The sequence below is a fragment of the Danio rerio genome, chromosome 13 (genome assembly GCF_049306965.1).
Source record: "Danio rerio strain Tuebingen ecotype United States chromosome 13, GRCz12tu, whole genome shotgun sequence".
In the NCBI taxonomy this organism is placed as follows: Eukaryota; Metazoa; Chordata; class Actinopteri; order Cypriniformes; family Danionidae; genus Danio; species Danio rerio.
This window is the reverse complement of record NC_133188.1, coordinates 41,163,472-41,178,504: the sequence shown is the minus strand read 5'-3', so window position 1 is coordinate 41,178,504 and position 15,033 is coordinate 41,163,472. Positions and strand designations below refer to the sequence as shown.

The 15,033-nt window shown below is 36.1% G+C and overlaps 1 protein-coding gene across 7 annotated transcripts in view; it reads left to right on the top strand.

Annotated features, from left to right (window-relative positions):
• Positions 1-15,033, top strand: part of eys (eyes shut homolog) — a 522,196-nt gene that overhangs the window by 488,119 nt on the left and 19,044 nt on the right. For all 7 annotated transcript variants that reach the window (XM_073920212.1, XM_073920209.1, XM_073920210.1 and 4 more), the window contains one exon: positions 5,539-5,711. In XM_073920212.1, coding sequence (XP_073776313.1) covers positions 5,539-5,711 — 173 coding nt within the window. The remainder of the gene's footprint in view (positions 1-5,538; positions 5,712-15,033) is intronic.

The window sequence follows — 15,033 nt, the reverse complement described above, 5'->3', positions numbered from 1 at the left end:
GTATGAAAATACAATCATTAAACACATTATATAGGTGCTTAAAAGTCAAGAATAGAGCATTTGTAGCTGCAGTTATAAACTGTTTACTAACGTTTATTAATGTAGAGTTAATGCTTAACAGATAATGAGTTCGCTATTTGCTAATGCTTAATAAATGATTTATAGTGTGTAGTTATTATAAAGTGTTACCGAAAGAAGTTATTTTCAACATATATCTACACATAATAGTTTTACTAACTCATTTCTAATAACTGATTTCTTTTATCTTTAACACGATGACTGTATGTATTATTTTACTAGATATTTTTCAAGGCACTAGAATTCAGATTAAAGTGAGTCAGATTGAAAAATTCAGATATTTTGTAAAGCTACAAACCAATAATCGAGAACAGAAAGCAGTTGAAGGATGTCATGTTTAAATCAATTATTTATCTAACTCCATTGTAATTAATCTTCATTAAAGTTGATTAGACTCCATTAAAGTTGTTATTATCACTGATAAAGAGAAAGAATCTCAACGCCTTGAAGCAGGCAAAGTTGACGAACTTTATTGTGTCCTGAGAAAGCCTAGTATGAAAGTTTGAAGTAGTTTACAGTTTTTCATGATTGCTAACAAATTTAAACTTTTCCCACAATTAGCAAGATCATACACTCAAGGAGCAAAACACAGGGCTAGATCTGCACAACTGTAAGCACATTGTCAGCTTCACACCTTTTGCAAAACATTACACACAGTGATATGCAAATTCCTAAACACACTTGGATGCTTTTGACACATTTTTCATAATGGAATTTCCTTGCAATTTCAAAGCAAAGGCCTTCAAATGAACACACACATGAATCATAGGTTGAACACAGCCATCAGGTGTGCACACACACTGCTGCAAAACTGTAAACACACCAATCAGCTGTAACCACAATTAAAAAAAAGCATTAGGTACAAACCATTAGTTGTCAATAAACATGTTTACAGTAGTTTAGCTATAAATAGTAGTCTTCAATAAATGTGTTTTACAGGAGCTATAAATATTAGTCTTTAATAAATAAGCCAATGTTGCAGTATGGAAGACAACATGAAAATGAGGAGGATTTGTAAACAGGAGACAGGGGATTTAATTTTTTTTATATTGAAATAAATTCATCACCAGAAAGCTGAATAAATAAGCTTTACGTTGTTGTATGGTTTGTCAGGATAGGGCAATATTTAGCTATCAGTCTATCACTGTTTGGTGAATACAGTCTGTTTGTTTGAGTATGTTATAGCAATACCTCTCAAACCCTGATTATATCAGTATTAGTCAGATACAAATGATACAAATGTTTATGATTGATTACAGCAGTGTGTAAATGAAGCAAACAGATTTAAATTGAATGAGGTGTGTGTGTTCTGTACGGTGTTAAAACTGTGTTTTGTTATAGTTGTAAAGTTTTGGATGAAGTGTTTCATTTTGCAAAAGTTCTGATGTGCTCTGCTGTTTGTGTAAATTGTGTGTAGTGTTTTAACAAAATGAGCCTTAATTTCAAAATTGTGCTTAAGCATTTAGAAAAAAAAACTGTAAAAGTTTAAATCATTGAAGTAGTTTTTAAGAAGTTATAACTATATAGGTTAGCATATTTTTTAATAAAATTTGACATATTTCTTGTTTGGTTGCTAGTGTGTTTTGAATGGTTTAGTGCAGTGGTTCTCAAACTGTGGTACATGTACCACTAGTGGTACGCAGGCTTCCTTATAGTAGTACGGAGGAGGAATGAAATATGTCATGTACATGCTACACACATTTTAAAATTTACCAAAAATGATGTATATAATATGATATATATGACAAATAGCCTATATTTCTGAGGTAATCTGCCACGTTTTTTTTTTTAACCGTGCAGAGTTGTAGCTGCTTTACCTGGCCTACTACGCTACTGTATTTCAATAATGCTCATTTTGGTGGTACTTGGAGAGACAAATTGTTTCTGAGGTGGTACTTGATGAAAAAAGTTTGAGAACCACTGGTTTAGTGTGTTTTGAGTGGTTGCTAAAAGTGTCAAATTTTGGTGAGCCAGTGCGAATTGTAGCCTCAGTTTTCTGTTCTTAGCTGACAGGAGTGGCACCAGGTGTGGTCTTCTGCTGCTGTAGCCCACCTGCCTCAAGGTTGGATGTGTTGTGCGTTTAGAGATGCTCTTCTGCATACCTCAGTTGTAACGAGTGTTTTTTTTTTGAGTTACTGTTGCCTTTCTTTCAGCTCAAACCAGTCTGGCCATTCTCCTCTGACCTCTGACGTCAACAAGACATTTGCGCCACAGAACTGCCGCTCACTGGATATTTTCTCTTTTTCGGACCATTCTTTGTAAACCATAGAAATGGTTGTGCATTAAAATCCCAGTAGATCAGCAGTTTCTGAAAAACTCAGACCAGCCCGTCTGGCACCAGTAACCATGCCACATTCAAAGTCACTTAAATCAACTTTCTTGCCTATTCTGATGCTCGGTTTGAACTGCAGCAAATCATCTTGACCATGAATACATGCTTAAATGCTTTGAGTTGCTGACATGTGATTGGCTGATTAATAATTTGCATTAACAAGCAGTTAGACAGGTGTACCTAATAAAGTGGCCAGTGAGTGTATACAATAATGTTATCTGTACCTTATAATGAATGAAGTATTACGGAGAGCAGTATGATAAATTTGGTTTACTTTTCTTTTTATTTAAAGCATTACCAGAGTATTTTGTATTTGTGTGTGTGTGTGCTCGTGTGTGTGTTTGTGGGTGTGTGTGTGTGTGTGTGTGTGTGTGTGTGTGTGTGTGTGTGTGTGTGTGTGTGTGTGTCATTCACTTGCACTGGCTCTAAATCCCAGTGACAGAATGTAAATATTTCATTTCTGCTGTGCTGCAGCTCAAAACACATTATTAATTTATAGATCTGAAACTCCTCCGATGCTTCCTGTATCTGATATTATACCTTTGAAAAAGCGTCTACATCTTCCGGCACCTTATGAAGTTCTTGTCTGAATATTGCTTATCGTGCCGGCCCACCCTCTACCTCTCGCTTGGGGATAAAGGCTGGAATTATAAAAGTTCCGTTTGTGGGATTGCAGCTCGGCTCTGAGCCGCTAGCCGGAGCATTTCTAATCATTCGCTTACAGTGAGGCTCGATCAACATCAGCAGAATGGGAGTCTGCTTCTTCACATGGCCTTCAGGCTCAGTTATGCTCTTATTTAAATGAATCAGTGGTTTTCTTTTTTTTTTTAAGGTGCACTCAATAAGTTTTGGCTCATGTACACTGACTTACGGAAACCTTTTTGCTTTTTACTTTTCACTGACTCCTCATATAGCATTCAGGAAATGGGCATTATGTGTATACTTCAGGATTCTCATAAATATATATTTCGGTTAAGATGGACTAGATGAAGCCTTGAGCACTGTCTGAAAGCACTGTAGAGAGTCAACGCTATTATTAGTAGCAGCATGACTGGACTGTGATCTTAAAATAGGGACAGTTCTCTGCATGTTGAAATCACCAGGTTTTTTTATTAAGATTTTGGATGCCACAGAACCACAAAGATGATTTGATATGATAATATTAGTTATGATATTAAATCCCATTTGTTAATATTAATATGTGTGCTAATTAGTTCAATTATATTCATGATTGAATTGGCCTGTTCGATTTTTTTAAGCTTTCCAGTCTGCATTTACCTGATCAAAAACGAAATAATATTACAATTTATTTATATTTTAAAAGATATTATTAATATTCTTTGTTGAATAAAAAGTTCAAAAGACTTAATTTGAAATGTATTGCATCCTTGGTTTTTTTTATTAACAAAAAAACAGAACTTTGAATAATGTATAATTCTTATATTTTATTAAGTTGCATCTTATCCAAAAAAAAAAAAAGATTTTAATAGATTATTTGATTATTTCTGACTATTGTGTCAGTGACATGGAATGTATGCCAAATTCTGTATATTCTAACATTTTACATTTGAACATGAACATTTTAACATCATATATATTTTTGTTTGTTTAACTAAGAGAAGTATTTTCAACACATTTCTAAACATAATAGTTTTAATAATTTATTTCTAATAACTGATTTATTTTACCAGATATTTTTCAAGACACTTCTATACAGCTTAAAGTGACATTTAAAGGCTTAACAAGGTTAATTAGGTTAACTAGGCAGGTTAGGGTAATTAGACAAATTATTGTATAATAATGGTTTGTTCTGTACACTATCGAAAACAAATATTGCTTATAGGGGCTAATCATTTGGAAATTAATATGTTTTTTTTTTTTTAAATGCTTTTATTTAACCCGAAATAAAACAAAAAAGACTTTCTCCAGAGGAAAAAATAATAATATTTAACACACTGTGAAAATTTCCTTGCTCTGTTAAACATCATTTGGAAAATAGAAAAAAAAATTAAAAAGGGGCTAATAATTTTGACTTCAACTGTGTGTGTATACATACATATCGGTGGCAAACAGCATTTCCCGTTGTTTACATCTTTGCTACAACATACCGTTAAGGCTAGACACTGTGCATGTCACAATCAATTTTAACAAATAAAAACACTTACAAGTTGTGGCTCAGAGTTCACAGCATCTGCTTGTAGCTGCTTCTCAATCTTCGAGATTTTAACCGAATCCAGCACTGAACTGGGAGAGATTCTGGATGCTGTTTTGTCAAATCATGCTTGCTATGTATTTTTATAATTCTCTGGAACATAATTAATATTGAACTGTTAGCACTCCTGTCTTTGTGTCGTGTCCTTTGGATGCCCAAATACAGAAACAGAAGAAGCTCTGTGAAAATAGCAGTGTTTGGACAGGTTTTAGCTTCCTCTGCTGTAACATTATAGCGCCTCTTGCAACGGCCCTTAGCTGCGCAGTTTGTGTGTGCGCGGTAAAAGAACCTTTGGGATTTTACAAGGGCCGGAAGTATTGGCCATCGGCCAATCAGATTCTAGAACCAGACAGAACTGTTGTATATATATATGCACTACTGTTGATTATTATACATCATTCCTTTATTCTCCTTCAGCTTAGTCTCTATTTCAGAGGCTGCCACAGCGGAATGAACATATATATACAGTATTTTTCTTTTTCTTCTGACCTTTTACAGATTAAAAATAAATTAATTTAGACTGTCCTGTCCTGACTTAAAGATCTACAAGCATAAATGATTTTAATCAAATCAAGTGCTTATATTTCATTCCTATATGTAATATATATAATGCATATAATGCTGCAAAATATAACAGTGTTAGCTTAGTCTTGCACTACAAGATGACTTCACGTTGGTCTGGCAGGGATGATCTTGAGTTCAGGCCGGTGATGTATGACTTCCATCCATTCTGCTCTGTATTCTCATTTGTATTCTCCTCTGCTGTTTTGACAGTCTCAACCCCCCAGTGCCCCTTCCCAATTTATGCTTTCTACGCAAACTCCACCAAAGGTAATGATGCAGTGCGGGTACATTTCATTGGTGTACTAATGATCTCTCTGTTTTTTCCCCCCTTATTTCGGTTCCTTGTGTGCAGCGATGCAGAGAGCTGGTTCTGTGCATGTCCTTCGCTCTACTCCGGTAAGCTGTGCCAGTTCACCGCCTGTGAGCGAAACCCATGTGCACGCGGCGCCACCTGCGTTCCCCAGACACAGCTGGAAGCGGCGTGTCTTTGCCCCTACGGAAGGCAGGGTCTCCTCTGCGATGAGGGTAGGTCCCGTCAAGGTTTGTACGCAGACGCTTATTTACACCAGCATCCACGGAGACATGACGAAGCCGGTGTGGCCGGGGGGTGTTTTGTTTGATATTTGTGGCATTGTGAGGTTTGTTTTCCTCCGTCTTCTGCATGCACCTCCGTCTTTGAGGATAGACCCATAGGTGGTAGATTGAACTGTATTCCCAGCAGTTTTGTTTTACTGATGCAAGCCGTTGAAATAGCATTCCAATTAGTGTAGCTAAGTGCTTTGTGCTCGTTACAAACTCACTAAACATTTACTGAACTCCGAGGCTTACAGTGAACTAGATCTGCATGATTAATTGTTAAAAGACTACGAGCTGGATTCAAACATCTACACGCGTCTTATTTCTGAATGACAACAATTCAGGGATGTCATTTAAACATTTGACAAGCATAATCACGAGAACAGCTTTCATGTAGCTTTCATGTTTCATGTTTCAGCTTTTTTTTTATGAAAGTGATTCAGTATTTAGTTGTTTTTAGTTGTCGCTTCTGTTACAAAAATCGAATTATTATAAGTACTGTGATAAAACTTTATAGTTCAGGTACAGTTTATTTATGTCTACAGAAGAAGTATAGCAAAAATGCAAGCTAACAGTACACTTTAAAGGTCAAAATATATACATGCAGGCAAAACACAATGATTTCTGATGATACATCAAGGTTTTATTAAGCAAAACTATCAGTCTGTGCAAGAAATTTACAATTAATTACAACATTATTAAATTGAATCTTAACCTAATATGAAGTCCAAGCTTCTGATTACATATAAATGTATGACGGTAAATAAATAGCAGGTTTTAAATTTCAGTGAACTATCCCTTTAAGACCGAACCCAAAAATACAAAACATGGTACGAATTTTTCATTACCTGAGTTCAACAAATTTTCCATGTGTATGTTCTGTTTGTTTGTTGAATAAATGATTCGTTCAAAGGATTTGTTCAAAAACGCTTTTTCATCCAGTTTGAAACAAATGATTAAGAGTTTATTAGGTATACATGTGCTCCAATAATCAGGGTAAGGATGTTTACATGTTGAGCAAACCTCTTTACTCTCATTTACATGCAACTGTTTATTTGCTAAAAAAAAAAAAAAAGTGTGGTTATTTTTACAGTATTGATATCATATTTGGTGTTTATTGTCCAATGGACACTCATCGGCCACTTTATTAGGTACACCTTAGTACTGGGTTGGACCCCCTTCTGCCTTCAGAAGTGCCTTAATCTTTTATGGCATAGATTCATCAAGGTACTGGAAAAATTCCTCAGAGATTTTGGTCCATAATGACATGATAGCATCTCACAGTTGCTGCAGATTTGTCAGCTGCGCATCCATAATGCGAATCTCCCATTCCACCACATCTCAAAGGTGCTCCATTGGATTGAGTTCTGGCGAGTGTGGAGGCCCTTTGATTACAGTGAACTTATTGTCATGTTCAAGAAACCAGTCTGAGGTGATTTGCACTAAATGACATGGCACGTTATTCTGCTGGAAGTAGCCATAAGAAGATGGGTTGGCTGTGGTTATAAAGGGATGTACATGCTCAACAATACTCAGGTAAGCTGTGGCATTGACATGATGCTCAATTGAAACTAATAGGCCCAAAGTATGGCAAGAAAATATCCCACACCATTACACCAACACCATCAGCCTAAACCATTAATACAAGGCATGGTGGATCCATGCTTTCATGTTGTTGATGCCAAATTCTGACCCTACTATCCGCATGTAGCAGCAGAAATTCAACAAACTCATCAAACCAGGCAACGATTTTCCAATCTTCTATTGTCCAATTTTGAGAATTGTAGCTTCAGTTTCCTGTTCTTTGCTGACAGGAGTAGCACTAGGTGTGGTCTTCTGCTGCTGTAGCCCATCCACCTCAAGGTTCGACATGTTGTACGTTCAGAGATGCTCTTGTGCATGTCTTGGTTGTAACAAGTGGTTATTTGAGTTACTGTTGCCTTTCTATCCGCTCCAACCAGTTTGGCCATTCTCCTCTGACCCCTTGCCTCAACAAGGCATTTGCTCCCACAGAACTGCCACTCAATGGCTATTCTCTCTTTTTTTGGACCATTCTCTGTAAACCCTAGAGATGGTTGTGCGTGAAAATTTCAGTACATCCGCAGTTTCTGAAATACTCAGACCTGCCTGTCTGGCACCAACAACCATGCCACATCCAAAGTCACTTAAATCACCTTTCTTCTCCATTCTGATGCTCTGTTTTAAACTGCAGCAGATCGTCTTGACCATGTATACATGCCTAAATGCATTGAGTTGCTGCAATGTGATTGGCTGATTAGAAAGTCAGTTGGACAGGTGTACCTAATAAAGTACCCTGTAAGTGTATTTATAGCAATTATTTGAATTTACATGAAAAATAAATTTGGTAAATGAACTGTGCATAATTAGCACAATTAGGTTACATTAACTTAAGAGTTCCACATTACGATGGGTTTACTCACTTTTTTAAGTCAATTCAACTAGGTTTACTCATTAAGTGAAGTAACGTATCGATGTTTAGTGTACTTTAAATGTGATAATAATTTCAAAACACTTTTCCATGGATAGTTATTTGGTGTCATGATAAACATTGTAAGTTGCATTGACAATTTATTATAATTCGGCAAGGTGGAAAAACGGAAGAATAATATCACTTCATCATTTCGTCAAGTTATGTGAACAACTAACTTTAATGTTTTAAAGAAAACTCCCAGTCCGACTTAATTCCTGACCTTTCATCACATCTACAGTTAATACACATCCAAATATAATGAGCACACCGAGTGCTTTAAATCAGGCAACTCCGGAACTTAATTTATCAACGTGTAGTCACGGATTGTACTCGCTGCAATTGCTTTTGTTTTATTATCTGGAAGAACAAAGCTGTGAAGACATACAACGGCAGCGTGTAACTAATGCACTTCTCTCCGTGGCTCTACCTCACAGTGTTAAGTCAGCTAAAGTCGAATATCTGCTTACACAGATAGCTCTTCATCTCCTCCACTGTGCTTAGAGGGAAACGAAGTGCTGCTATTTTGCTGTAATCTAATTGGGTGGCGTGGTTTGAAGACCGCTTGGCACTGCACGCCAGGCAGAGCAACCAGACGTCGCTCTATCAGACAGCAATGCCAAATTGAGTGTTCTAATCTCCCAGTGTCACACCGAGTGGGACTGACATTTGAATTTAAAGGCCGATAACAGCAGATAACATCAATCAGTATTGATTAGTAGCCAAGGCCTCGCTGCCTCTGGGCAGTCGCTCAACTCTGGATGTGCTGGACTTCTTCAAATGAGCCTGGACTAATGGAATTATAGGGAGGGGGTGTTGAGCCTGTTTTATGCAGTGATTTAATGCTGCATTCGGAAATTTAGACTTCATTTGGAAAATGCGATTTAGGGATCATGATCTTATACATTTAGAAGAATATAAGATTCAGTGATCATGATTTTATTTAAAAAAAAAATTAAAAATGAAAAAAAAATAAATGAAATGAGTTGCCAGGCAATATATACTGTAGAAGATGTGATTTGTTGTAGCAATAACTGCTGGAATTACCTTTCAGGAAACTGAAATAATTTCATCCACCAGAATTATTTTGCTTGTTATTATTTTGGTTCTGTTTTTCCATTTTGGCTTTTTTTTTTTTAAAGCGGGGCTGCCCAAAATTAGTCCTGGGGGGCCAGTGTCCTGTAGATTTTAGCTCCAACTTAAGCCTATAAGTGCTTGATTAGCTAGCCCAGGTGTGTCTGATTGGGGTTGGAACTAAACTTTGCAGGACACTGGCCCTCCAGGACCGGGTTTGGGCACCCCTGCCTTTAAGGGATAGATCATCCCAAAATGAAAACGTACTCGCTCTCAAGCTGTTTCGTGCCTTTATGAGTTTTGAGCCTTTATTATTATGGCTAGATTAGCAAGTGATGCCGAAATGCATATGTACAGTATATGTATTATATGTAGCATAGCCATGTTGACAAAGGCTTTTTCATGTTTTTCACTTACTTTGTGAGTGCCTTGGACTCATGATTTTGCTGACTTTTAGCTAAAGCTGCACAATATTGGAAAAATAAGACATTGCAATATCGAAGAAAAACAAAATATCGCAATGTATGATTTTTCCAATATCGTGCATCCCTAGCTAAAACTATTAAAAAATACTGAAAACAACAAAATAAAACATCTAAGGCACTTGAAAAGTAAGTATAAATAATTAATTCACCAGATGACTTGAATAGCTCTATTTGGAAAGCATTTAAAATTTTATATTGACTGAAATGATGTCATAGGCCAGATAATCTGCATAAATGTAATTTAATTTTTGAATTTTTGGTGAGTCTAACTGTATTTTCAGATGGCACTAAAGAGGATTTTGCATCGGAACTATTCGTATTCAGTTAGCAGGGCAGGCAACATTTCGAGCAATATTATTCAATATAAATCCTAAATCAAACCAAAAGTACTTCAGGAGTAGTTCATGTGTTGTTGCTCTTTGGATAAGGGATTCATAAAGATAAAGAACAAAATCATAAGTCCAAGGCACTCAAAAAGAAAGTGAACGTTTTTTAAAAGCCTTTATTGATATGGCTAGTTCATTAACATCTGGTTACCCTGATAAAGGCAAGTGTTGCCGAAACGCGTAGGTGCTGTTTTATTAAATAGCCATATTGATAAAGGTTTTTTAATTTTTTTCACTGACTTTTAGAATGCATTAATTTATGGTTTTGTTGTTCATCAGTATTTTTCAATAGTTTTAGCTTGGACTACACGATATTGGAAAAATCAGACATTGTGATATTTAATTTTTCTGCCACATTTATTGTGATACGAATATAATTATTTCACCAGATGACTTGAACCGCTCCGTTTGGAAAGCACTCATAATTTTATATTGACAGATGATGTCATAGGCCAGATAATCTGCAAAAATATATATATATATATATATTTTTTTTTTGGTGCAAAAATCAAACTGTATTCAAGTACAAGTTGAATAATCAAATGTAAGCAAATAAAACTGCATAGTCTTTATTGTATAAATGTTAAATGCAACAAATGTTCATTTATTTAATTTAGCTTACCCAGTTTACCTGTACCGCATGTCTTTGGACTTTGGGGGAAACCGGAGCACCCGGAGGAAACCCACGAGACTGCAGGGAGAACATGCAAACTCCACACAGAAACGCCAACTGACCCGGCCGAGGCTCGAACCAGTGACCTTCTTGCTGTGCAGCGACAGCACTACCTACTGCGCCACTGCAACAAATTTTCATTATTGAAATTTCGTGTACACAAATAACTTAAATACACTTGAAATCTTAATCCTTTAAAACAAAGAGTGCTTGTTTGCTTTGTTTTTAAGATCTACAACTGTAAGATTTCAAGAGTATTTAAGTTATTTGTATACACTCAAAATTCCTGAGGGATGAACAAACCGAAGCTGAATTTGACATTGCAGATCCTGCAATGAAGGATCACATCGCGATATTGATGCTGAAACGATATATTGTGCAGCCCTAGTTTTAGCCAACATGTTTATTTTATTTATTTTTATTTCTATCTGAGAATCGTAAAATCATCTTACCTCTAACCTCAAAGTTACATCCGGCATCAAAGTTAGCATTCAGCATCCAGAGGCATGCCGATAAATTGATCTTGCGATTGATCATGGTAGGCTTTTTACATTTATTTATTTTGTTATTTGATCTTGATTTGACAAGCTTAAAATAAATACTTTACATAACTGTAACTTCAAAGATTTTTTTAAGAAGTAGCACTCAGAATCCACAGGCAGTCCGATAGATTGATCTTGCGATTGATCCTGTGAGCTTGTCTTGCTGGAAGCAGTTTGAGGCGTCAGTGGTGTTTAAAGGACACACACCGTGCTCTCTGACGCACTGTTAACATCACACTCACCTAAAATAGACTCATAACATAATGGCACATCTGTCCTAAACCGCCTTAACCCACACATCATGTGACTTCCTGTATTTTCATTCCATCATCACCAGACTCTGCATCAAAAGATTAAAGAATCATCTCGTGGAAAGTGTTTGGGATCAAACAGATTTCGTTTTGTGAGGAGTTGCTCACATGTGCATATTTTCAATCTTGTGTCTTTATTTATTTTGTTTTTCTGTGTGTCATGAGGAAAGGAAATCAGGAAATGCTAAATATCTCCAAGTCTAGCACAGAGCTGACAAAACGCTATTTATTTTCACCAGAGCAAAATCCTTGCGCACAAACAGTTGTTGACTAGAACGAATGAAAATAAATGGATGATACGTCACCTGTAAAAACTGCTTAGGAGGTAGAGGTTGTGTTGTTTTCCAGCACCACAATAATACAGCAAAGAGAAGCATGCAGTGCCTTTGCATGAAAATCATTCGATATGGTTATTTAAGGTATCTTTTGTACACTGTCATATGGGATACAGACATCCATTGAGAGTGTATTTGTACTGCACAAAATTTAGGTTCTAACAAAGCATCTGAATGTTCAATTTCGGCCAAGAAAATAAACCATCAAATTGGCAAATAGAGTGAATTTTTTTAGCTTTGTTCATTCTGAAAAATTCACTAGATAGTGTTAGCAACTACAGGAGCAAAGATCAGTAGAAGACAAACTTTTGCTGGTCTAAAATGTTATATTCCTATTACAGTGAAAAACTGTATTTGACTTTAGTATGTCAAATCTATTACAAATATGGCGGCGCTACTGATGCATGCTCAGGGCCGCCAAATTTGTACAGTGCTCCGAGGACAAATATTATTCAACCACACTAGTCAATTGACTAACGCCAATGTGAAGATGTTGGACTTTAGCACTGTGTAGGGGTGTAATAAAGAGAAAACAAAGAAAACAAAACACGGAGGCAGAACATTTCAAATAAGATTTCGTTTTTACAATTTTGTATGTTACAAACATTTTTGCTAAACAAGTATTGATGATAATACAGTCTCTTACTGCACTGACCATAAGGCAAAGTAGTACCAACTCGCAATTAATACTAGGTTTATGCTAGTTTTGTTGAATAAAATCAGCAAATAATGTTAATTAAATATGACAACAAGACGCTGCGATGCCAGAAACGTATTATTGTCGGCTAAGTGAACGAGTCATTCATAATGGGGATTCGTCAGGGAGTCATTCACAAACGAATCGCTCTCTCCGTTAGAATGAGAAGTGAAAGCGAGAGAGGGGGTGTGTTTCAGGACATGGATTAGATCAAATTTAAAAGGGAAAGTGGATGATACATTTCTATGCACATAAACACATGCTCTTTGTTGGCAATGCCCGTGCGATCACTTACCAATCGATGTAGAAAAGTGATGTACAATTATAATTTTCGTAATTTAAAAAAAATACTTGCATAGTGACCACTGGGAAAACTGCCGATCATAGATAAATGTATATATGTGTATATCTCTGGCTCTGGATGGCCGCAGTCCTACACTGCACTATGGTCCCACATCCATTTCAAAGGAGCTGTACCCTAAAATGGCAGCTCTATTGATGCATTCCTTCCAAAAGACAACAATAGCGTTGGCAACATCTAATGTAAATTACAATATTGAGTTACTCCCCAAAAACTAGTTGCGCTACTTAGTTACTTTTTATGGAAAGTAATGTGTTACTTTTAAGTTACTTTTTCATACCTGCCTGAGGCTTGATCTCTTTCAGAACTTGCAGTATTTTTTTTTGTCGATACATTGTATAACCTACACCTTTACATTTAAAAAAAATAATAATAATTTAAAAAAATTGAATAATGCTACCTTCTGAGAACTTCCTGATGCTACACCTGCCATACTGTATATACAGATTTATGAAAGTTGAAGCAATGTGTTTGCTACTTTTGTATTTTTGACTTATCAGTTGAGTAAAATCACTGTCCATTGAGACAATGCCATTTTCTTCCTTGTGTTGAAAATAATGAGAATACCTCCAACCCAAAAATTCAAGGCTCTGCCATCTTGGTTTCTGTCTGTTTCCACTGGGAGATCATTCTCTCGTTCAGTGTGATTCAACATGATTACTCATTTTAGTTTAGCAAACTGTTTTTTAAAAGTGAATTTGTAAAAAAAAAAAAAGTAACTCAAATATTATTGCTTAATTTTTTTAAGTAGTGCGTTACTTTACTCATTACTTATCAAAGTAACATTACGTATCTTACGTTACTTGTGATGCGTTACTCACAACACTGTACATCATCATCATCATCATTTTTTTTTTTCTTCACTCTCCTATTGGTGAAGAGTTTTTTTTTTTGCCTCTCCGCTGTTTCCTTCTCTACAGTTCAGGATCTGTAGAGCTACACATCAATGAATTTGCTCTTCAGTGTTTGGACTCTCAGTAATGATTTTAAACCACACTGAACTGAGCTAAACTGAACTGAACTTAAACACTAAAAATGGAACTACCCTGATCCAGTTACTATGACCATTTATGTGAAGCTGCTTTGACACAATCTACATTATAAAAGCGCTTTACAAATAAAGCTGAATTGAATCATTATGTAACCGGAAGCTTGGACTTGAGGCTTGTTCAGAATTAGGAGACATTGAAATATCAGGAGAGTTCCAAATGAACTAGTACTTCCACCAAACTTCTGAGGTGTGCATTTGATGGACATATTTGCAGTAAGTTCCCTGATAGGCCACAGAAATGATTAATGAGTTCAAAATAAATAAATAAATAAATCACCTAAAATGTGATTTCTGTTTTCAGCTTTTATTTCTTCTGTTATATTGAAGATGTATTATATTATATTTGAAAAAATGTTGTTAGACCTAAATTAATTGAATAGTTACACCATATGAAAAAACTATAGTAAGTTATACTATAACTTATAGTATAACTTACTATAGTGAAACATTATATAGTAATGTTTGAACTATACTATAATAAAACATTTGAATTCATTTATTGAGGTGATTCTATAATTGCCATGTTAACACAAAAATTATAGTAGGCTAATACAAACAAATCACCCAATACTATAGTTTTCTACAATTATTCATTTATTTTCTCGTCGGCTTAATAAACCCCAGATTTATTAATCCGGGGTCGCCACAGTGGAATGAACCGCTTATCTAGCAAGTTTTCACATGTACCGCATGTCTTTGGACTGTGGGGGAAATCGGAGCACCCGGAGGAAACCCACGCGATGGCAGGGAGAACATGCAAACTCCACACAGAAACGCCAACTGAGCCAAGGTTCGACCCAGCGACCTTCTTGCTGTAAGGCGACAGCACTACCTACTGCGCCACTGCCTCGCCCTCTACAATTTCAGA